At 49.7% G+C, this 24,071-nt stretch overlaps 1 protein-coding gene across 1 annotated transcript in view; it reads right to left on the reverse strand.

Annotated features, from left to right (window-relative positions):
• dusp23b (dual specificity phosphatase 23b) overlaps window positions 1–15,882 on the reverse strand; it is a 45,614-nt gene extending 29,732 nt beyond the window's left edge. Inside the window, exons 1-2 of the mRNA XM_072498868.1 lie at window positions 15,779–15,882; window positions 14,368–14,645 (exon numbers count right to left, since the gene is read on the reverse strand). Coding sequence (XP_072354969.1) covers window positions 14,368–14,634 — 267 coding nt within the window. The 5' untranslated portion in view covers window positions 14,635–14,645; window positions 15,779–15,882. The remainder of the gene's footprint in view (window positions 1–14,367; window positions 14,646–15,778) is intronic.
• Between the last annotated feature and the right edge of the window lie 8,189 nt (window positions 15,883–24,071).

Consider the following 24,071-nt stretch of genomic DNA (forward strand, 5'->3'; position numbering starts at 1 on the left):
TTTTCCTCAGCGGTCCATAAGGTATACTCGCGGATCAACTTTTTTGTGGTGGGGAAGGCTTTGCTGGCTGGAGTCAAGGGGTCGGAATACTCTGCAGTGTCAGATCACGCTCCACATTGTGTGGATATGGTGCTGGAGAAGGGGGCAGCGCAGAGACCGGGGTGGAAACTGGATGTGGGGCTTTTGGGGAACCAAGTATTCTGTGAGAAAATTGAAAAGGCAATTAAGGAATATGTAGGTTTCAATTGTACGGGTGAGGTGTCGAAGGCAGTCGTCTGGGAGGCTCTAAAGGCAGTGGTGAGGTGAGGTAATTTTGTTTAAGGCCAGGGTGGATAAAGAGGAGAGGTTGGAGCGGCAGAGGGTAATAGATGAGATGTTGGAGGTAGATAGGAGGTATGCAGAGGATGGGGACCCAGCAAAGCTGGAAAAGAGGAAGGGACTACAGGCGCGCTACGACCGACTGTCCACCAGGAAGGCGGTGCGCCAACTGAGACGAGCAAGGGGTGCAGTTTATGAACATGGAGATAAGGTGGGGCGTATGTTAGCAGGTCAGCTCCGGAGGGAGGCAGCGGCAAGGGAAATTCTTCAGGTGAAGGATAGGGCAGGGAAGTTGGTGGTGGCCCCAGTGCTGATTAATAAGGTTTTTGAGGGGTTTTATGAGAGGTTGAACAAGTCAGAGCCACTCGGGGGAGACCGTGAGATGCAGGAATTTCTAGATGGGTTGGAGTACCCGAGGCTAGGGGAGGGGGACAGGGCTACATTAGAAGGAGCAATAGTGGAGCAGGAGATAAAGGATGCGATTGGGAGGATGCAGTCGGGGAAGGTGGCAGGGCCGGATGGGTTTCCGGTGGAATATTATAAAAAGTTTAAGGATAGGTTGGCACCCCTGATGGTGGGGATGTTTGAGGAGGCGATAGGGAAGGGGGTGTTACCGCAAACCTTGGGGCAGGCATCGATTTCCCTGTTACTAAAAAAAGATAAGGATCCGACGGAGTGTGGGTCGTATCGGCCCATATCACTTCTGAATGTGGACGTAAAAGTGTTGGCGAAGGTACTGGCGGGTAGGCTGGAGGAGTGCCTTCCGAAGGTGATAGGGGAGGATCAGACGGGGTTCGTGAAAGGGAGGAAGCTGTTTTCGAACATTAGGAGGGTTTTGAACGTCGTTATGGCACCGGCGGAAAGGAAGGAAACAGAGGTAGTTGTGAAATTGGACGCCGAGAAGGCGTTTGATCGGGTAGAATGGGGGTACCTGATGGCAGTGCTGGAGCGGTTTGGGATTGGGCCAAGGTTTGTGAACTGGGTAAAGCTATTATATAAGGAACCGAAGGCGAGCGTCCGCACAAACAATATCAGTTCGAGATACTTTTCTCTCCACTGTGGGAACGAGACAGGGATGTCCTATGTCCCCCCTGCTGTTTGCACTTGCGATTGAGCCGTTGGCCATCGCATTAAGAGGTTCGGGAGCATGAAAAGGAATAGGGCGGGGGTGGGGGTGGGGTGGGTAGAGCATAGTGTGTCCTTATATGCCGACGACTTGCTGCTGTATGTGTCGGAGCTGAGTGCATCGATAGGAGGAATATTGGAGCTACTGCGGGTATTTGGGTCTTTCTCGGGGTACAAGTTGAACCTGGACAAGAGTGAGTATTTTGTGGTGTCTCGGCCGGCGGTGGGGGGGCTGCCATTCCGTAGAGCAGGGACTCATTTTCGGTATCTGGGGGTGCAGGTTGCCCGGGACTGGGGGAGGCTTCGCAGGTACAACATCACTAGTTTGGTGGGGAGAGTGAAAGCCGATCTGGCAAGGTGGGATGGCCTTCCTCTGTCACTGGCGGGTCGGGTACAAGCGGTTAAAATGAATGTGTTGCCGCGATTCCTGTTTATTTTTCAATGCCTACCGATTTTCCTGACAAAGTCTTTTTTCAGGGAGATTGAGGGAAGGATTACCTCAGTCATATGGCGAGGGAAGGTGGCCAGAGTGAGAAAGGTGCTGCTGCAGAGAGGAAGGCAAGCAGGGGGTTTGGGTCTCCCGAACCTGTTGTACTACTACAGGGCGGCAAATGTGGAGAAGGTGCGGAGCTGGGTCAGAGGGGTTGATTCCCAGTGGGTCAGAATGGAGGAGAGTTTCTGCAGGGGGTCGGGGCTGAAGGACTAGCAACAGCGCCGCTCCCGATAGCTCTGGGGAAATACTCAGGGAGTCCGGTAATAATGGCTTCATTGAAAATCTGGAGGCAGTTTCGCCAACACTTCGGGTTGGGGGCAGAGTCAAGGGAAATGCCGATTCGGGGAACCACAGATTTGAGCCAGGGAGGTGGGATGGAAGTTTTCGGAAATGGGAAGAGAAGGGGATTAAGACGCTAAAGATTTGTTTCTTCGGGGTCGATTTGCAGGATTGAGGGAGCTGGAAGCGAAGTATGGGCTGGAGCGGGGCAAGTGTTTAGGTACATGCAGGTTCGGGATTTTGCCAGGAAGGAGATACAGAGCTTCCCAGAGGAACCGGCCTCCACATTGCTGGAGGTGGTGTTGACGACAAGGGGACTGGAGAAGGGGGCAGTGTCAGCGGTGTACAGAGCTATTTTGGAAGAGGATAAGGCACCACTGGAAGGGATTAAAGCAAAGTGGGAGGAAGAGCTGGGAGAGGTTATAGAGGAGGGGGTCTGGTGTGAGGTGCTCCGGAGAGTGAATGCCTCCACCTCATGTGCGAGGTTGGAGCTGATACAGCTGAAGGTGGTATAGAGCGCACCTCACGAGGCCGAGGATGAGCCGATATTTTGAAGGAGTAGAGGATGTGTGAGAGCGTTGCTGGGGGGGGGGGGGGGGGGGGGGGGGGCCGCGAATCACGTTCATATGTTTTGGTCCTGTCCAAAGCTAGGGGAGTACTGGAAGGAGGTGTTTAGGGTAGTTTCCAAGGTGGTGAGTGTGAAACTGGACCCGGGTCCCCAAGAGGCCATATTCGGGGTGTCGGACCAGCCAGGATTGGAAACGGGAGCGGAGGCAGATATCATAGCCTTCGCCTCGTTGATCGCCGGAAGGCGGATCCTGCTGGGATGGAGAGCAGCCTCTCCACCCAGTGCCCTGGCGTGGCGGGGGGACCTGTTGGAATACTTGACCCTTGAGAAGGTTATGTTCGAACTGGGGGGAAGCTCGGAGGGGTTCTACAAGTCATGGGCACTATTTATTATGCACTTTCAAGAACTGGATAACATCGAACATTAGTTGGGGGGGGGGGGGCTGTGTAGATTCAGGGTGACTACGGGTAATCCCTGATTCCTTTTTGTCATTTGTTTATGTAAGCATGCGGACTGATGTTTGGGGGTTGGTGGGTGGATGGGATCGTTGTTATTATGGGGATTAACATATCTTGCTGATTATTGTTGATGGGTGTAAATGTGGGAGAAAATGTGAAAAAGGAGAATACGTTTTTTATTTATTTTTTAAAGTACAGTTATGTTGGTTTTTTTTACCTCTGTTCTGAATTTTAACACCTCGATCAGTAACCTCTCCTAAGTTATATTTCCTCTTAACGTTTCTCCTAATTTTCCTTGTATTTGAACCCATATCTTCATGTAACAACCAGCCGCGTCGCTTACCATTAATGTTTTTACTTCCCGTTTTAGTCCTTTTATTATTCCTGGTCCTATTCACTGAGCTCCCCTCAGTCACTGTACCTTGTACTGTCGCCCTTTTTGATTTTTGACTATGGCTTCTCTGCCTTACACTTTCCCCCTTACTGCCTTTTGTTTCTGTCCCTGTTTTACAGCCTTCCAACTTCCTGCATCGGTTCCCATCCCCCTGCCACATTAGTTTAAACTCTCCCCAACAGCTCTAGCAAACACCCCCCCCCCCCCCCCCCCTTAGGACATTGGTTCCAGTCCTACCCAGGTGCAGACCGTCCAGTTTGTACTGGTCCCACCTCCCCCAGAACCAGTTCCAATGCCACAGGAATTTGAATCCCTCCCTCTTGCACCATCTCTCGAGCCACGCATTCATTCTATCTATCCTGACATTCCTACTCGGACTAGCTCGTGGCACTGGTAGCAATTCTGAGATTACTACCTTTGAGGTCCTACTTTTTAGTTTAACTCCTAACTCCCCGAATCCAGATCTAAAACAAATGGAATTTTAACAAACATTATTAACAGTTAATGTTTTAACGAGTTAATCAGAGTGCAGCTGACTGGGAGCAGAGTTGGAGGGCGGAGTTCCAGTTGGTCCACAGGACAGCTACATTTTGTAAGATCAGAGGGGATGGTGACCAGTGGTGTCCCGCAAGGATCTGTTCTGGGACCTCTGCTCTTTGTGGTTTTTATAAATGATTTGGATGAGAAAGTGGAAGGGTGGGTTAGTAAGTTTGCCGATTACACGAAGGTTGGGGGAGTTGTAGATAGTGTTGAGGGTTGTTGCAGGTTACAACAGGACATCGACAAGATGCAGAGCTGGGCTGAGAAGTGGCAGATGGAGTTCAACCTTGATAAATGTGAAGTGATTCATTTTGGAAGGTCGAATTTGAATGCTGAATACAGGGTTAAAGTCAGGATTCGTGGAAGTGTGGAGGAACAGAGGGATCTTGGGGTCCACGTATATAGATCCCACAAAGTTGCCACCCAGGCTGATAGGATTGTTAAGAAGGCGTATGGTGTGTTGGCTTTCATTTTCACAGGGATTGAGTTTAAGAGCCGCGAGGTTTTGCTACAGCTTTATAAAACTCTTACTTAGACCACACTTGGAATATTGTGTCCAGTTCTGGTCGCCTCATTATAGGAAGGATGTGGATGCTTTGGAGAGGATACAGAGGAGATTTACCAGGATGCTGCCTGGACTGGAGGGCATATCTTATGAAGAAAGGTTGAGGGAGCTAGGGCTTTTCTCACTGGAGCGAAGAAGGCAGAGAGGTGACTTGATAGGAGGTGTACAAGGTGATGAGAGGCATGGATAGAGTGGATAGCCAGAGACTTTTCCCCAGGGTGGAAATGGCTGTCACGAGGGGACATAATTTTAAGGTGATTGGAGCAAGGTATAGGGGAGATGTCAGAGGTGGGGGTAGAATGCACTGCCAGCAGAGGTGGTGGAGTCAGAGTTATTAGGGACATTTAAGCGATTCTTAGACAGGCACATGGACAGCAGTAAATTGAAGGGGTGTAGGTTAGGTTGATCTTAGATTAGGATAAATGGTCGGCACAACATCGTGGGCTGAAAGGCCTGTACTGTGCTGTACTGTTCTATGTTCTAAGTCAAGAGTAGCAGGTGAGTCTTATCTTTTATTTTTAAGTTAAGTTTATTTCCACTAGTAAGATGTATTATATATTAGTAGGGTTTGTCAATATTAGGGGCTGGTTTAGCACAGTGGGCTAAACAGCTGGCTTGTAAAGCAGAACAAGGCCAGCAGCGGGGGTTCAATTCCCGTACCAGCCTCCCCGAATAGGTGCCGGAATGTGGCGACTAGGGGCTTTTCACAGTAACTTCATTTGAAGCCCACTTGTGACAATAAGCGATTTTCATTTTATTAGTATGGTTAAGATTTATTAGCAGTAAAAAAGTTAAGAGTAATGGCAGGGTTGCTCCAACTTTAGAGTGAAAATCCTGTGCTGTGTGAGAACTCCAGGATGCTTCCCTTGTCCTGGATAACCATTTGTGCAGGATTCATCATCAACTACAGAAGCCTGACCTCAGAATTTCAGAACTTGAGCAGCAGCTGGCAATACTGCAGTACATACACATGGTTGAGAGCATCCTCGATAGCATGGTTTTAGATGTGGCAACCCCACAATTTAAGTGAATGCAGGGTGATGGGAGAGATTGAGTGACCACCAGACAGTGAAAAACGAACAAGCAGGTAGTGCAGGAGTCCCAGAGTACATCCCATTCTCACACCAGTATTCTGTACTGAATACGGATGAGAGTGATGGTTCATCTGGGAAGTGCAGTCAGAGCCAGGTCCAAGGCACCTCGGGTGGCTCAGCTGTACCAAAAGGTACAAAGAAGACTGGAAGAGAAATAGTGTCATCTGATTCAATAGTATGGGGAACAGATAAACATTTCTCTGGCTGTAGACATGAATCCAGGATGATGTGTGGCTTCCTTGGTGCCAAGGCAAAAGATATCAATGAGCTGCAGAACATCCCGATGGGAGTGGGTAAACAGCCAGCATTGGTGTTCCCTGTTAGTACAAATGACATAGGCAGAAAGAAGGATAGGGTCCAGCAATCAGAATTTAGGAAACTAGTTCAAAAATTAGCAAGTCATCAAAAGACCTGAATTACTCCCTGTGCCATGCATAAGTGATGATAAAGCACACACGTGTGGCTGGATAGGTAATGTAGGAGGGGGGGGCTTTTGATTCTTCAGACATTGGGACCTGCTGTCGGGGAGATGGGAACCTGTACAGGCCAGACCAGTTGAACCTAAATCGAACCAGGATGGAGTTCATTGTGGAGTGTTTATCTAGTCCTATTGGGGAAGGTTTAAACTAACTTGGCAGGGGTGTGGTAAGCAGGCAATCAGAGAGGAATATCAAGATGAATAGAGTACTGGGAGAGAGATGGTAGCGCTAGAGTAGGGAATAGTAAGTTAACAAGTGGGGTCAGGGGTAAGGCAGAAAGTAACAAAGTCTAAATAAGGGTTTCTGTGTATGCATGTGAATACTTGGAAGTGGGAAATAAGATTGATGAATTACAGGTGCAGATTGCCATGTAATAATATGATTTTGTGGCAACATCAAAAACCTGGTTCAAAGGAGGGCAGGACTGGGTGTTAAATATTCTTGGATACAAGGTGTTTAATAAAGATAGGAAGGAAGGAAAGAAAATGGATAGGGGAGGTAGCATTGATTAAGGAGAACACCATTGTGTTGGAGGAAGAGGAAGTCCCACAGGGGTCAAGGATAAAATCTATTTGGCTAGAGCTAAGGAACAAAAAAGTTGTGATTACATTGCTCAATGTAGTCTGGAGGCCACCAACCAGTCAGTAGGATGTAGAGGAACACATTTTCATGGAAATTACAGAGAGATGCAAATATTATATAGTCTCTATAATGGGGGACTTTCATTCTCCAAGTATAGACAGGGGGCTGGATTCTCCACCGTTGGGATGCTCCGTTTTGCCGGCAGCCCGGGGGTTTCCCATTGGCGTTAGGCTGCCCCACAATGGGAAACCCCATTGACCAGCCGGCAAAACGGAACATCCCGCCGGCGTGCTGAACCAGAAATCTGGCACGGCGGGACGGAGAACCCAGCCCAGGGTTGTAGTTTTGTAAAGGGCAGAGATGAGTTCCTAGAGTGTTTAAGGATTTTTTTCTAGGAACGTCCAGTGGCTGCCATGAGCTGATCGGTCACACACAAGGTGGCTCCGCTTAGAGGCTTAGGTTTGGCTCTTTCCACCTGGTTAATGGGCGTTTTGGTGGAAACAGGACAAAGAAATTGAAGCTTGTTGGTTTGTCCTCTGATGTGGGATACCAACGGGTTACAATACCAGGCTTAAATCGAATAAAGCCCTGCTCAAGGGTTAGATGACCCTCGTGGCACAGCAAAGTGAAGTATGGTGGAACTGGCCGGGTTGCTGTTGCCCGCCCCACTGCCTTTTGGAGCAGTTAATGGAGTTTATCATGGGAGAATTTAAGAAGCACCGGCAGGAGATGCACGAGGACCTGTCCAAGGCGATGGAGGCAGCAATTGCTCCTCCTCATGGGGCTTTGGAGAGGTTGGAGAAGCAAACGGAGTCGCAGGGCACGATGATTTGGAAGGCAGAGAGGATGGTCTCGGACTACAGCGACCGGATCAGGTCTCTAGAGGCAGAGATAGTAATGGTGGCAGAGGCCCACAAAGCGTTGAAGGCCAAAGTGGATGACCAGGAAAATTGAAACAGGCGACAAAACTAAAGAATAGTTGGGCTGCCAGAGGGTGCCGAAGGCACGTGCTCCACCGATTATGTGGCAAGACGTTTGGAAAGCTGATCGAGGAGGGGGTCTTCAAGAAGCACCTGGAGGTGGATCGGGCCCACCGATCACTGCGTCAGAGGCCGAGAGTTTGAGAACCTTCATGGGCGGTGATTGTCCGGTTGCATAAGTACAGGCGAAGGAGCGGATTTTTAAGGTGAGCGAAACCCAAACGAGACTGTAGCTGGGAGGTCATCCGATGCGCATTTATCAGGACGTTGGGACAGACCTGACCAAATGTCGAGCAAACGTCAACAAGGCCTAGGCAATGTTCTTTAGGAGCAAGGTGCGATTTGGGATGCTGTACCGGGAAAACTGTGGGCCACATTCAAGAGCAAAGAACATTACTTTAACATGCTGGAGGAGGAAAATTACTTTATTAGGAGGAATGGTTTGGGGAGGACTGATTTTGATAATGTCCAGTTTTAATGTTTTTGCAATTTGGCAGTTTGGCGGTTTTATGATTACATGTGCTGGTTTTTCCATTAAGGTTGTTGTTGGGATGGTACCGATTCCTGCGTTATTCTCTTCCTTGGGTGTGTTCTGGTTTGGGTGGGGGAAGAGTAAATTGGGCTATGTGGGTGTAATTTTTTGTGTGGTTCTCCAAGTGAGGGTCACCATGCTAGCAGGGATGCTAGTAAATGGAAGCAGTCGGAGGGGGTGGGGGGCAGTAGTGGGTTGGTTCCCTTTGTTTGCAGGGAGGGGGGGGGTCGTTGAGAGTTGGCTGGCAGGGTGAAGCATTCGAAGGGGAGGGGTAGTAAACTGGTGCCACAGGTGTCTTTGTGGTTAGGTGTAGGTGGGGATGCAGACAGAATCCATCTCGGGGGACCCGAGTTCAAGGGGAGCTTGGATCCCTGGCAAGATCTCCGTATTAGATTGGGATGGCGGACCTCAGTGGGGGAGGGGGGTGGGCGTTCAAGACCTCGGTGAGTATGGTGACATGGAACGTGGGGAGGTTGAATGGCCCGGTTAAAAGTTCTCGGGTTTTTGCTCATTTGAAGAGCTTGAAGGCGGGTGTTGTCTTCCTGCGGGAGATGCATTTGAGGGTGAAGGATCAGACAAGGCTAAGGAAGGGATGGGTGGGGCAGACGTTCCACTCAGGTTGAGATTCAAAATCAAGAGAGGTTGCGAGCCTGTTCAATAAGAGGGCCACTTTTAGGGTGGCCAACACAGTCCTGGACCCAGGGGAAAGGTACATGATGGTGAGTGGGGTGTTGACAGGGGCCTTGGTAGTCTTAAGTTAACATTTATGCACCTAATTAGGGTGACACAAAGTTTAATGAGATGGCATTGGTGGCTATTCCGGACCTTGACTCTCATCAATTGATCATTTGGGCGGGGGGGTGGGGGGGTGATTTCAACTGCGATTTGGGCCCAAAGGTGGATAGATTTAACGCCAAGTCATTCGTAACATCAGGAATGGTGAAGGAACTGGGGGTATTCATGCATTGAGTATACGCTCAAATAGTTTTTGTGGTGGGGAAATCGATACTCCCGGGAATTGTCGGGGCAGAATATATGGCAATCGTGATATCATACCATGCACCATATTAAGTGGACGTGAGGTTACAAACAGGTTGAGCCCCGTGGCTCTCGGAGTTTAGATTTGGTGCTCCTGGCAGACAAGAAGTTTCACAAAGTAGCCTCGGCCATTGAGAAGAGCTATGTGGAGTTTAATCAGAATGGGGACGTATCACCCTTGGGGTTATGGGGAGCGCTGAAGGCGGTGGTCAGAGAGAAGATAATATCAAAGGCCCACAGGGATAAGATTGGGAGGGTGGAAAGGCAGAGGTTGGTTGATGCTATCTGGGAAGTGGATAAGATGTATTCAACAGGCCCGATAAAAGAGCGGAGAGAAAGAGGCTGCAGGTGGAGTTCGATCTGGTATCGATTGGGAAAACGGTGAGCCAACTGAGTCGCTCGTGGGGTGTATTTTATGAATATGGGAGAAGGTCCGCCGTCTGTTAGCTCACCAGTTGAGATGACAGGTGGCTACATGAGAGATAGCTCAGGTTAAGGACAAGGGATGAGGGCAGGTGACGGCTCAGGATAAGATCAATGGAGCCTTTGAGGCATTTTATCATAGACTGCATAGGTCCGAGACCCTGGTGGTGGACTTGGAGACAAAGTAATTTTCATATGGGCAGGACTTCCTGGTGGAGGACAGGGGGAAGGATCAGGGGTTGGAGGTGCCATTAGGACTGCAGGAGACAATGGAATCCATTGGGTCTATGTCACCGGGTAGGCACTGAGGTCCAGCGGCTTTCCAGTGGAATGTTACAAGTAATTTCTAGCTTCACATCTACTGAGGATACATAACGATTTGTTGGTGCTGGTGTCCATCTCACTGATTCCAAAGAAGGATAAGGATCCAGTGTCCAAAGATGGGCAGGTTTTAATTACCTGTCTCCTTGTTGAACACAAACGTGAAGGTGCTAGCTAAAGCATTGGCGAGACGCTTAGAGGAGTACATTCCAGAGGTGGTCTCCAAGGATCAGACTAGCTTTGTGAAGGGGTGACAGTTGTCAAGTAACATTAGGTGGCTTTTGAATGTGGTCATGAAGGTGCCAGAAAAAACTATTTCTATGGATGCAGCAAAGGGTTTTGATTGGGTGGAGTGAAGGTATCTTTTTGAGGTCCTAAGACGGTTTGGGTTTGGGCCAACGTTTATCTCCTGGGTGAAATTGTTATATGCCCCTACGGCGAGTGTAAGGGAGAATGTGGCGAGTTTGAGATGAGACAGGGATGCCCGTTGTCGCCGTTGCTATTTGTGTTAGCTTTGAACCCTGGCTGTTACACTGGCCATCGAAGGAATGGAGGAACATCTTGTGTATGGGGACGGTGTATGGGGAGGATAATGAGGTTGTTAAAGAAGTCTAAATCCTTCTCAGGGTACAAACATAACATGGCCAAGAGTGAGGTCTTTCCCGTAAAATCCCTGGGTAGGGGCGAAGACTTGGGAACCTTGCAATTTAAGCTGGCCAAAACAAGATTTGGGTATCTTAGTATTCAGGTGTCACATGAGGGGGCTACGATGCACAAATTAAATTTGGCCAGCTTGGTGGAGGGGGTGAGACAGGGCCTTAAGAGGTGGGATGCTCTCCTTGGCGGGTAGAGTTCAGACTATAAAAATGAACATTCTCCGGGAGGTTCCCACCTCTCCCAATTTTCCTTCCCTTAGCGTTTTTGGGGAGGGTGGAGAAGTTAATTTTGGCATTTGTGTGGGCGGGCATCTAGGATCTGGAGAGCCTTCCTGCAGAGGGGATGGCATTCTGGGGGGGCTAGAGCTGCCGAATTTATTATATTAACTGGTTGGTGATGTAGAAAAAGTGTGGGGGGGGGGGGGGGGGGGGGGGAGAAGAGAGGGGGTCAAGGTGGGGTAAATGGAGGAGGCTTCTTGCGTCAGGGTGTTGTTTAAGGCATTGGTCACTGTCCCTCTCCGTTCTCCCCGGTTAGATATATTGTGAGCTCGGTGGTGATTTCATCCCTTAAAATTTGGGATCAGCTCAGGCGGCACTTCAGATTGGGGGATTGTTGGTACTGTCACCAATCTGTGAAAAACATAGATTTGCACCGTCGGGGATAGACGCAACATATAGGAACTTGGAGGAGGGGGTCGAGAGGATTAGGGATCCGTCTGTGGAGGGTAGATTTGTGGGGCTGGAGTTGAAGGAGAAATACCAGCTCCCAAGAGGGAGAGAATTTAAATATATGCATGTGCGGGTCTTTGTCTACAAAGAGTTTCTTCTGTTCACTCAGCTCCCGAGTCACACGCTGATAGATAGATTATCACGTGATGAGCTGGGGAAGGATATATATATATATGAGCGGTTGCTGGGGACGAGAAAGGTTCCATTAGAGATAAAGGAGAAGAGGGAGGAGCTGGGAGTGGCACTGGAGGGAGGGGCCTGGAGTGAAATATATACCAGGTGAACTCGACCTCCTCCTGTGCCAGGGTGAGCCAGATTTAATTTAAAGTGGTTCACAGGGCTCATTTAACTAGAGCACGTATCAGCGGGTTCTTCCTGGAAGTGGAGAATTGATGCGAGAGGTACTCGGGGAGGCCAGCGAATCACGTGCATATGATTTGGTTCTCCAGGAAATTAGTTGAGTTCTGGGCATCGTTGTTTAAGACTTGGTTGACGATCGTGTGGGGCGAGATTGGTGTAGTGACCTTTAATGGCACTTTTCCGCGTATTAGAGTTGCTGGCGGGGAAGGGGGAAGATGTTATGGCTTTCACCTTTCTGGTTGCCGGACGACAGATAGATGGTGGTCAGCGGTACCACCAAGGGCTTCGGCGTGGTTGGGGGATGTGGCGGAATTTCTGCAAATGGAGAAAATTTAATTTTCCCACAGGGGTCAAAGGAGGGATTCCACTCGAGGTGGAGGCCATTTATCGGTTTGTCGCCATCAATTAATAGGGGGTGGGAGAGTTGTTTTGGTGTAAAATTAGTTAGTTTATAAAGATATAAAACGACAAACTGTCTAATATGGTTGTGTGTTTCTTATATTTGTGGAAACTTTTGTACTGTGTGGAATAAAATATATTTTAAGAAAAGGAAAGATTTCTCCAGCAGTATGCTTTCGGTCCAATGAGGAAAGGAGGCACTGTTCCGCCTGGTTCTTGGGAATGAGGTGGGGCAAGTGGATCAAGTGTTAATAGGAGAACTTTCAGGACAGTGGTCATTGTATCATAGGGTTTAGTTAGGGGAATATATACGCATTTCTGTGGCTGTCGACATGAATCTAGGATGATGTGTTGCCTCCTTGGTGCCAAGGGTGTCATTGAGCTGCAGAGCATCCAGGTGGGGTGGGTTAACAGGCAGCACTTTTGTTCCCTGTTAGGACAAATGGCATAGTCGGAAAGAAGATTCAGCAGCCAGAATTTAGGATATGCGAAAGGATAAAGTTCAGTCCAGAATACAAATAATTCACTAGAGGAAAGCCAAAGTCAAAGGAATGAATCGGCGTGTAATAAATTAGAATCAAATGTTGGCGGAAAGAGATAGTCTGCTTGGGTTTCCTCCGGGTGCTCCAGTTTTCTCCCACAGTCCAACGATGTGCAGGTTAAGAAGATTGGCCAAGCTCAATGTGTGGAGTTACGGGGATAGGGTGGGGAAGCGAGCTGAGGTAAGAGTTCATTTTCAGAGGGTCGGTCAGACTTGATGGGCTGAATGGCTTCCTTCTGCACTGTAGGGATGTTATGGATTTAGAGAGGGGGGGGGGGGGGAGGTGAAAAAGTGAAAAGAGAAGCAAGCTGGGAGTTCAGAGGCTGGCAGCTGACAAAAAGGGGACTTGGGAGACAAATAAGACAAAAGGCGATAGAAAGAGCAGAGCTGATTAGGAACCAAAAGTGCATGGAGGCAGAGGTCATAGATGACGTATTAAATGAATATAATTAAAAATTGGAGGGAAAAAGCTGCAACTCTCATTGTGAGAGCCTTGTTCATTCTTAAAGTTACAAGAATTACAGACAAGATAGAAATACCAAGTTAGCTTTGTGGAGGACTATTAAAGCTGGCAGGGATATTTTCTTCCCATTAGTCAGGACTAAATTTAGATCAAAGTATCAGTGTTAAAAATAGAGTGTACTATCCAACCCCTCCGAATATTATAAATATGTTTAAAGTTCACTGAATTAACACAACAAGAATAGGTTTATTCAGCACAATACGATGAATGAAGTTGATTCGCTGGCTAAGGCTTTGCCACAGGGAAAGAAACAGGAACCCAAATTCCCAAGCTCACGGTAATTCAAAAAAATGTGCAAAGCTTCAACATATTCCTTTTGTTTGCAGAGAACGATCCCTGCGCATGAATGCATATTGCCTCTAGCGAGACAAATGAGTCACATTATGAGCTCGCTGATTATTGTTTGTGTGGCTAATAGTGCCCTCAAGATTGTTCAGCAACTGTTGCCCAATCGCAGAATCACATCTAATAGTGGACGTTTTGTTTTGGGTTTTGCAAGTGCATGCTGGTTGAGTATGGTCTGTACTCTGCCTGTTACAAACAACATGCTGTTTGACTCGGCCAGCCAGTAGTTGGGATGTACAGCCTATGTACCTGGCATCACACTGCCACTGTAATTCTTAAGATTGGCCTCATTGATTTTGTGTAAATAGGGCCCTAGCCATTTTTCCACCTGGCAAGCTTGAAGCAGAAATGAAGTACATTAATGCCATCCTGCAGGACAATAGCTATTCTGATCAGATTATTATTTTCTGTTCACCACACAAAAGGCTACCACTTTTGTACCTGAAAAATGCCCAGCCCACCTCAAATTACCTTGAAAAGGCAGAGGATCTCAAATGTTTAAACAATAGATTAAGCAAGCTGCATCTCACTGATGCGAGTGACATTTTCCACTAAGACCAGCACACAATTGAGCAATGTCATGCATGAATTTCAATATAGATAAGTAATAAATGTCCATTCATACCTCACCCTTTGCATTGGCTTCGTCAACAATAGCAAGAAATCTTTTGATTTGCTCAAAAGAGGGTGAGCAGAAGTCATTGATCTTGATATGGTGAATCTTCACTCCTGGACAGGTATCATGGTATGGAGGCTTCCTCTCACAAAGTGTTACAAGGTTTTGAATGCCATTATCAAACAAATACTGGTAGTGAGCAGGTAACCGTGGCATGGCCATTCCAGCTAGTTTATTGGGTTCAATCCAAGAAAAATTGTGTGGAGCAGAAGCCATTTTTAATTCACCTGTTTAAAAAGCAATGTTTTTACAATCATGAAAGATGTTAAGAAAAAGTACATACTTTGTAATGGCGCATAGATTGTTTCACTATGTTGGAATGATCCTAAAGACTATAAAGGATGTAAAATCATAAGAAATAGATGTAGACATTGGGCACCTCAAATCTGCTCCACCATTCAGTAAAAATAATGGATCTGCATACATCCTTAACTTCACTTTCCTGCTTGCAACCCATAACCTTTAACTCTCTTTCGATCAAAATCTGTCTAACTCAGCCTTGAATATATCCAATGACCCAGCCTCCACTGCTCTCTGTGGAAGAGAATTCCAAAGACTAACATTATAAATTGCCACAGAATAAGGCCACTTGGCCCCTCAGTGGTTAGCACTGTTGCTTCACAGCCCCAGGGTCCCAGGTTTGATTTCTGGCTTGGGTCACGTCTGTGCAGAGTTTGCACGTTCTCCCTGCATCTGTGTGGGTTTCCCGAAAGACGTGAATTGGACATTCTGAATTCTCCCTCAATGTACCCTAACAGAATGACGAGGGGATTTTCACAGTAACTTCATTGCATTGTTAATGTAAGCCTACTTGTGACAAAAAAGATTCTTATTATTTTTCACTTTCCTCAGTTCGGATGACAGGCTATTGATGTTTATCATCGCAGATGCTGCCTGGCCTGCTGAGTATTTCCAGCATTTTCTGTTTTTATTTCACATTAAAACGCAGCCCACAATTAAACTTGAAATACTTGCCCCAACTGATCTGGTGGTAACGAGTGGTGCTGCAATTCAGAGCGTTACCCACCAATAAAGAACCGCCATCATATCCCCTTCCTGAACTTTAGTTCAGCGAGAGTCAACAGGATAGACAAGGCAGAAGCTAGCAAAAGGGTATTCAGCAGGGGAGTTGCTTCGGGTTCCCTGCTCCGAATCAGAGACGCCCCGTGGCCCGGTGCAGGATCTCTCTGCTGTACATTGGGAAAGCTCAGTTTTAATGAAGGACAGTTGGAGCCTTGCTTTCCTGACCAACACTAACAGCACAAAGTAAACAGTCCCATTCAGCAAGACGATTACAAATACCGAAACCTTGAAAACAAACGGCGGGGTTACTTTCTGACAGTGTTTCTGTGTCACCTACCGCAGCGATTAAGTGCACACCTTTTCAAACACCCTCAGCTCCGGCCACAGAACCCAGTCAGTCAGTCTCTCTCTCTCACACACACAACAGGAACAGTGTGTCAGCTCCCAGCCTATCAGAGTGCTGGGCGAGGCAGCATCACCGGGTAGAAGGCGGATTCACGATATGCTCAGCACTGGACTGTTTTAATGATTTATTAAGGCAGTAAAATGTCCCAAGGTGCGGCACAAGAATGTCATGAAACAGCACATTGCCCACAGCCATGATTGCGTGCCTGATCAAAAAGACTCGTGGAACGGTCACAGCACTGGGTGAGACCATTCAGCCCGTTGTGCCTATTTTATAAGACCGTATGACATAAGAGCAGAATTAGGCCATTAGACCCATCGATCCTGCTTCGCCATTCAATCATGGCTGATATTTTTCTCATCCCCATTCACCTGCCTTCTCCTCATAACCCCTGATCCCCTTATTAATCAAGAACCTATCTTTTTCTCTCTTAAAAACACTCTGGCTGAAGAAATTCCTCCTCATCTCTGTTTTGAAGGATCGATCCATTAGTCTGACGCTGGAGACCGCAGCCACGGAGCGGGATAGGGGGGTGGCGGTGAGCCCTGGCCGGTCGGGGCCTGAAGGGGGAGTTGCCGCGGCGGTCCGGAGTCGCTGGAGACCGCGGGATGGCGGTGAGCGCTGGCCGGTTGGGGCCTGAAGGGGGGGTTGCCGCGGCGGTCAAGCGCTGGAGAGCGCGGCCACGGCGCGGGCCTGGCAGACCCCCACAAAGTGGCCCTTCTTGCCGCACCCTTTGCAGGCGGCGGTGCGGGCCGGGCAGCGCGGGCGGGGATGATTCGCCTGCCCGCAGAAGAAACAGCGGGGCCCGGCGGCATTAGCGGGCCGTCTCATAGCGCAGGCCTGCGGTGTCTGTGGGGCTGCTGCTGCGGGGTGCCACGCAGCCCAGGGGGCCGCCGCGCGGTCGGGCGCATAGGACTGCGCGTTTTGGTAGGCTACGTCCATGGACCCTGCCATGGCCCGTGCCTTTTTAAGTCCCAGGGTGTCCTTTTCTAGGAGTCTTCGGCGGTTTTCTGAGGAGCTCATACCTGCTACGAAAACATCCCTGATTAAAAGTTCCGTGTGCTCGCTCCCCGAAACTTGCGGGCAGCCACAGTTTCGGCCCAGCACCAGTAGCGCCCGGTAGAAATCTTCCAACGATTCCCCGGGGCTTTGCCGTCTAGTTGCAAGCAGGTGACGTGCGTAGACCTGATTTACAGGGCGGATATAATGTCCTTCTAACAGTTCCATCGCGGCATCATAGTTCTCCGCCTCCTCGATAAGGGTGCAGATCCCAGGGCTGACCCTTGAGCGCAGGAGATGCATTTTCTGTCCTTCTGAGGGGGTGCCTCCGGCCGTCTAGAGGTAGCCTTTAAAGCACGCCAGCCAGTGTTTAAATATTGCAGCCGAGTTCTCCGCGTGGGGGCTGAGTTGAAGGCACTCCGGTTTGATTCGGAGATTCATCCTTCCAACTTAAGTCAAGTAGATTAAATTGATTGCCGATCAATTACCCTCAAGACAAAGTGATTTCATAACTGAAGGCTTTAATCTACTAGAACTTGTTCCCCAGCAGCTTCGGTACAGAAAGTGAAGGCTGCTGGGACGGCACCGTTTCTTATACTCTGCCTGTCAGGGCGGAGCCACGTATCAACAGTCAATGGTAACCTCCTGGGTTTAACCAATGGTCATCAGCCTCTTAGGTACCGCAATACCTGGTACTGCCACAGCTAGCCTCCCACCTGCCTTTTCCCCTGCAGCAGCGCCCTACTAACCCATGGCGTCTTACCTGCCCATACAAACCCAGATGCAAAATACGTCACCTGTCGGGATCTAAACTCACTTTCCCGAGGCAATTCGAATTTCTTGCGGAACTTCACCTACTCTGCAAACTGCTCCTCTAAATACAGGTCCCTCACTCGTTCTACTCTTTCCCTTCATCATCTCTCTATATCCCATCCGTCCTAAGGTGGTTCTCACACAACGGGGCCAGCACCGATCCCCGTCCCAACTTTAAAGCATTTGCTCAGCTGGTTCCAAATCTTTATCAAAGAGACCACTTCCCGAGGCAAGCGGGAGCAGGGCCGTTAACACGGCTCTCAAACTCGACCCCGCACAGCAGTCCTCCTCCACTCATACCTAATCAGACCCCTCCTCTGCCCACCATTGCCTCACCTTCTCCAATTAGCTGCCCAGTATGGGCAGCACGGTGGCACAGTATAAGCACTGCTGCCTCACAGCTCCGGGAACAATGGTTCAATTCCTGTCTCAATTTGCACTTTCTCTCCATGTCTGCGTGGGTTTCCTCCGGGTGCTCCGGTTACCTCCCACAGTCCAAAGATGTGCATGCTGGGTGGATTGGCCATGCTAAATTGCCCCTTAGTGTCCAAAGGTTAGTTGGGGTCATTGGGATATGGGGTTAGGGTGGAGGTGTGGGCTTAAGTAGGGTGCTCTCTCCAAGGGCTGGTGCAGACCGGCCTGCATTGTAAATTCTATGATTCCACGAATCTAGGAGTATTGCAGCAGATTCAGTAGTGCTGCCCCCCCCCCACCTGCCTTTTCCTCTGCAGCAGCGCCCTACTAACCCATGGTGTCTTACCTGCCCATACAAACTCAGAGATTAATCCATCTCTGAAAAAACTTTGGGAAGAAAAATTGGGAGCGATTGAAAATAAACAAAAACCTGGGCAATGTGTTCATCTTTATAACCTGTACTCTCCCTGCCAGAGCATTCCACTGCTTTAGGAGGTCCTGTTAAGTTCCATCTGTGCATTGTTGCCCAGTCAAGTGCAATCTGGATCCCCAAATGCCTAAGCGAACATTCGTAATCTTGAACAGCAAGGCCCCAGGTTCGTGTTTGGTGGGTCTGAACTTTTTGTTAATATATTTCTGTGTCGCAGCACATATATTAATTGAACAGAACTTGAGACTGAACTTAAATTGGGTTTTAATATCAATTAGATACTTTAATTTGTGTGTCTAATGACGATTGGTTTTCTTGTACAGAATTTAAGACGTTTTCCACTTAACCTGCAGGAAGCTTAGTCGAAATGATTGTCTCTCACAATTATAGATAGGTTGAATTCAAGATACATTAACAGTTCAAATCAAATATGCACAGTCCATAGACAACTGCACAATTTAAAATAGATTTGCAAAGCAAGAGGATAGAACAGATTTTAGAGAATAAGTTGAGTTGATTCTGGAATAACTTTTTTGCCTCGATACATAAACTTTTAAGGGAATTATTATCTGTTATTATCTATGAAGTCTCAGCCCCTTCAAAGCTTTGATTGGTCTTAAATCATCTATAATCCTTCTAATTTGATCTCATAATTTGTCTGTCAAATGATTGAAACATTATTCTGGTAATTTAAAGACGTTGCTTTAGTAAATTTATTTGTGGGGTGATTTCTGTAGTTATCATAGAATGGTATGCTGTTATCCTGGACACATACCTGGATGTCATCCATTTCTTTCTAAGACAAAGAACTTTTCATGTAGGTTTTCATTGGTAAATTTGCCCTTTCCAGCTATGGCATCTTCATATCTGATTCCATTCCATGTCAACTATGAAATGCAATGGCTGTAAGACAGCCCAAATTCTTGAACACAGCGCTTTTCTCTCAGAATGACTCTGCAAACGTTTGCAGTTTTGTTATCGGATCTTCAAACAGTCAGCCATTTTATGCTCGTCAAATATGAAATGTAATGGCTGTGTTAGTCAGTGTGGTGAATGGATTCACCATTATGTATGCATGATACCATAACCTGTGACCTATGACCCGGAAGTGGTGATATGAACTGCTTCCAGGTACTGTACTGTAACCCCGGTATGGCTCCGCCTCTGGCTCCGCCCACACCGGGGCATATATAGGCCGGCCTCTTGTGGGCGGCATTCATCTGTACTACTGACTCTGGCTAGGCAAGTTCATGACTAATTGATGCACGATCAATGACCACTAAAGCAAGGTTGTAGTCCAACTGAAGGCTTTAATAAGCTAGGTGTTTCCCCCAGCAGCTCAGGTACAGAAAGAAGGTTGCTGGGGCGGCACGGGCTCTTATACCCCGCCTTGCAGGGCGGAGCTACCACACAGCTTGACGAATAGGAAACATACAATATCTACCAATGGTGTTCCAGCATTACCAGGGACCGTAATACCTCTACACAGATTACCACATTCACCCCCTGTTAAAAAAGTGTCCGGCGGGGGTGGTGGCTTGATATTACAACATGGTAACGTGGTACAAATTATAGTTATGGAGGTACCGTAATACCTCCGTACAGCGTTTTGTAACTATTTACAGATTCGCAATTAACTATATACACTTTAAAATGAAGCAATCAGTCGATCGGGGGCCCTGGTCGTCCTCTGTGATCATCGAAGCTTCGGTGGTGATGCCGGTGGAGGCTCGGGCGTCTGTGACTCCGGGAGCGTGGCCTCGATCTCTGTGGCAGCTTCAACACCTCTAGATGGCGCTGGTGGGGAAAACGGTTGACCTGGGAAGGGAGTGCCTGCGGGGTGCATCGGTGGGTGGGGGGGGCCTAGACGGGGCCGGCGGAAGGACCGATCGTCCTGTAAGCTGCACTGGTGGGAGGGAGGGTGGGACTGGTTGCTGGGGTGTGCATGGGGATCCGGCGGACGCCAGGTCTCGTAGGGAGACCGTATCTTGTCGGCCGTCGGGGTACGCCACGTCGGCATACTGGGGATTAGCGTGGAGAAGGTGGACCCTCTTGACCAACGGTCCCGACTTGTGCGCCCGCACGTGTTTTCGGAGCAGGATGGGTCCGGGAGCTGCCAGCCAGGTCGGGAGCGAGGTCCCAGACGAGGACTTCCTGGGGAAGACAAGGAGACGTTCGTGAGGTGTTTGGTTGGTCGTGGTACAAAGCAGTGACCAGATGGAGTGGAGGGCATCCAGGAGGACTTCCTGCCAGCGGGAGACTGGGAGATTCCTGGGCCGTAGGGCCAGTAGAACCGTCTTCCAGACCGTTCCGTTCTCCCTCTCTACCTGTCCGTTACCCCGGGGGTTGTAACTGGTCGTCCTGCTCGAGGTGATGCCCTTGCAGAGCAGGAATTGACGCAGTTTGTCGCTCATAAAGGAGGACCCTCTTTCACTATGTGTGTAAGCGGGGAACCCGAACAGTGCAAAGATGCTATGGAGGGCCTTGATGATGGTGGTTGCGGTCATGTAGGGGCAGGGGATGGCGAATGGGAACCGGGAGTACTCGTCAATCACGTTCAGGAAGTACGTGTTGCGGTCGGTGGAGAGGAGGGGGCCTTTGATGTCCATGCTGAGGCGTTCAAATGGACGGGGAGCCTTTATTAGGTGCGCTTTTTCTGGCCGGTAGAAGTGCAGTTTGCACTCAGTGCAGATTTGGCAGTCCCTGGTGGCTGCCCTGACCTCCTCAATGGAGCAGGGCAGGTTGCGGGTCTTGATAAAGTGGAAAAAGCGAGTGACCCCCGGGTGGCAGAGGTCCTCGTGGAGGGCTCGGAGGCGGTCCACTTGTGCGTTGGCACATGTGCCGCGGGACAGGGCATCAGGAGGCTCGTTTAGCTTCCCGGGACGATATAAGATCTCGTAGTTGTAGGTGGAGAGTTCGATCCTCCACCGCAAGATCTTATCGTTTTTTATCTTGCTCCGCTGTGCATTATCGAACATGAAAGCAACCGACCGTTGGTCCATGAGGAGAGTGAATCTCCTGCCAGCCAAGTAATGCCTCCAATGTTGCACAGCTTCTACTAAGGCCTGGGCCTCCTTTTCGACTGAGGAGTGGCGGATTTCGGAAGCATGGAGGGTACATGAGAGGAAGGCCACGGGTCTGCCCGCTTGGTTGAGGGTGGCCGCCAGAGCTACGTCAGACGCGTCACTCTCGACCTGGAAGGGGAGGGACTCGTCGATGGCGTGCATCGTGGCCTTTGCAATGTCTGCTTTGATGCGGCTGAAGGCCTGGCGGGCCTCTATCGACAGGGGAAAAACTGTGGATTGGATCAGGGGACGGGCCTTGTCCGCATAGTTGGGGACCCACTGGGCATAGTAAGAGAAAAACCCTAGGCAGCGCTTCAAGGCCTTGGAGCAGTGAGGGAGGGGGAACTCCATAAGGGGGCGCATGCATTCAGGGTCGGGGCCTATAACTCCATTTCGCACTACGTAGACGAAGATGGCTAGGCAATCGGTGCTAAACATGCATTTATCCTTGTTATACGTCAGGTTAAGGATCTTTGCGGTCTGGAGGAATTTTCGGAGGTTGGTGTCGTGGTCCAGCTGGTCGTGGCCGCAGATGGTAACATTATCAAGATACGGGAATGTTGCCCGTAAACCGTACCAGTCAACCATTCGGTCCATCTCACGCTGGAAGACCGAGACCCCGTTAGTGACACCGAAGGGAACCCTTAAGAAGTGAAAGAGCCGCCCATCTGCCTCAAAGGCAATGTATTTGCGGTCACTAGTGCGGATGGGGAGCTGGTGGTAGGCGGACTTAAGATCCACCGTGGAGAAGACCTTGTACTGCGCGATCCTGTTTACCAGGTCGGATATGCGGGGGAGAGGGTACGCGTCCAGCTGCGTAAACCTGTTGATGGTCTGACTGTAGTCGATGACCATCCTATGCTTCTCGCCGGTCTTTACCACCACTACTTGAGCTCTCCAGGGACTGTTGCTAGCTTCAATTACTCCTTCCGTCAGTAGCCTTTGGACCTCTGACCTAATAAAGATCCGATCCTGGGCACTGTACTGTCTGCTCCTGGTGGCGGCGGGTTTGCAATCCGGGGTGAGGTTTGCAAACAGGGAAGGCGGATCGACCTTGAGGGTCGCGAGGCCGCAGACAGTGTGGGGGAGTATAGGGCCGTCGAATTTGAAAGTTAGACTTTGGAGATTACACTGGAAGTCTAAACCTAGGAGTGTGGGCGCGCAGAGGTGGGGAAGGACGTAGAGCCGGTAATTTTTAAACTCCCTTCCCTGGACCGTGAGGTTTGCTACACAAAACCCCTTTATCTCTACTGAGTGGGAACCGGAGGCCAGGGAGCTTTTTTGATTAACGGGGTGGACGAGGAGAGAACAGCGCCTTACCGTGTCGGGGTGTATGAGGCTCTCCATGCTCCCAGAGTCGATTAAGCAGGACGTCTCATGCCCGTTGATTATTACTGTTGTTGTAGCAGTTGAGAGTGTTCGAGGCCGGGACTGGTCCAGGGTCACCGAGGCTAATCGCAGCAGTTGAGTGTTCTCTTCGGGTGGTGTGCGGTCAGCCGAGCTGGGGTCCTGGGAGTCCATCCAAGATGGCAGCTCCCATTGGTCGCACATGGCTGGGGGTGCACAAAATGGCGGCGCCCATGGCGCCCATCCATCAAACATGGCATCCGCGGGACAAGATGGCGGCACCCGGGGGCTGCACATGGCCCTGGAGGAGGAGGATGGCGGCGCCCGCTGGCCACACGGGGGCCGTGGAGAGGTTTGTGGTGGCGGTCCGCGTTCGCCACCGGAGACCGCGTCGACCGCACGGGCCTGGCATACCACCACAAAGTGGCCCTTTTTACCGCATCCCTTGCAGGTGGATGCGCGGGCCGGGCAGCGCTGCTGGGGGTGCTTGGCCTGCCCGCAAAAGTAGCAGCGGGGCCCCCCAGGGTTGCCAGGCCGCCTTGCAGCACAAGCTAATGGGGGGATGGGAGATGTCTCGGGGTCGGCTGCGGAGGGGTTCCACGCTGCCCAGGGGGAACAGTAGCGCAGGCGTTTAGGGAGGCCACATCCAGGGAGCCTGCAAGGGCCCATGCCTCCTTGAGGCCAAGTGTGTCTTTTTCCAGCAATCGCTGGCGGATTTGGGAGGACAGCATACCTGCCATGAAAGGGTCCCGGATCAAGAGTTCTGTGTGGTCGCTCACCGAAACTTGCGGGCAGCTGCAGTTTCTCTCCAACATCAGGAGCGCACGGTAGAATTCTTCCAGCGATTCCCCAGGGATTTGTCGCCTCGTTGCCAGCAGATGTCGGGCGTAGACCTGGTTTACCGGGCGAATATAATGTCCTTTTAACAGCTCCATTGCTGCATCGAAGTCGTCCGCGTCCTCGATGAGGGTGTAAATTTCCGGGCTCACCCTCGAGTGCAGGACTTGCAATTTCTGTTCTCCGGTGGGTATGTTTTCGGCCATTCCGAGATATCCTTTAAAACACGCCAGCCAGTGCTTGAAGGTTGCCGTTGAGTTCGCCGCGTGGGGGCTGAGTTGCAGACACTCCGGCTTGATTCGGAGCTCCATCCTTTTAA

The sequence above is a fragment of the Scyliorhinus torazame genome, chromosome 4, assembly GCF_047496885.1.
Source record: "Scyliorhinus torazame isolate Kashiwa2021f chromosome 4, sScyTor2.1, whole genome shotgun sequence".
In the NCBI taxonomy this organism is placed as follows: Eukaryota; Metazoa; Chordata; class Chondrichthyes; order Carcharhiniformes; family Scyliorhinidae; genus Scyliorhinus; species Scyliorhinus torazame.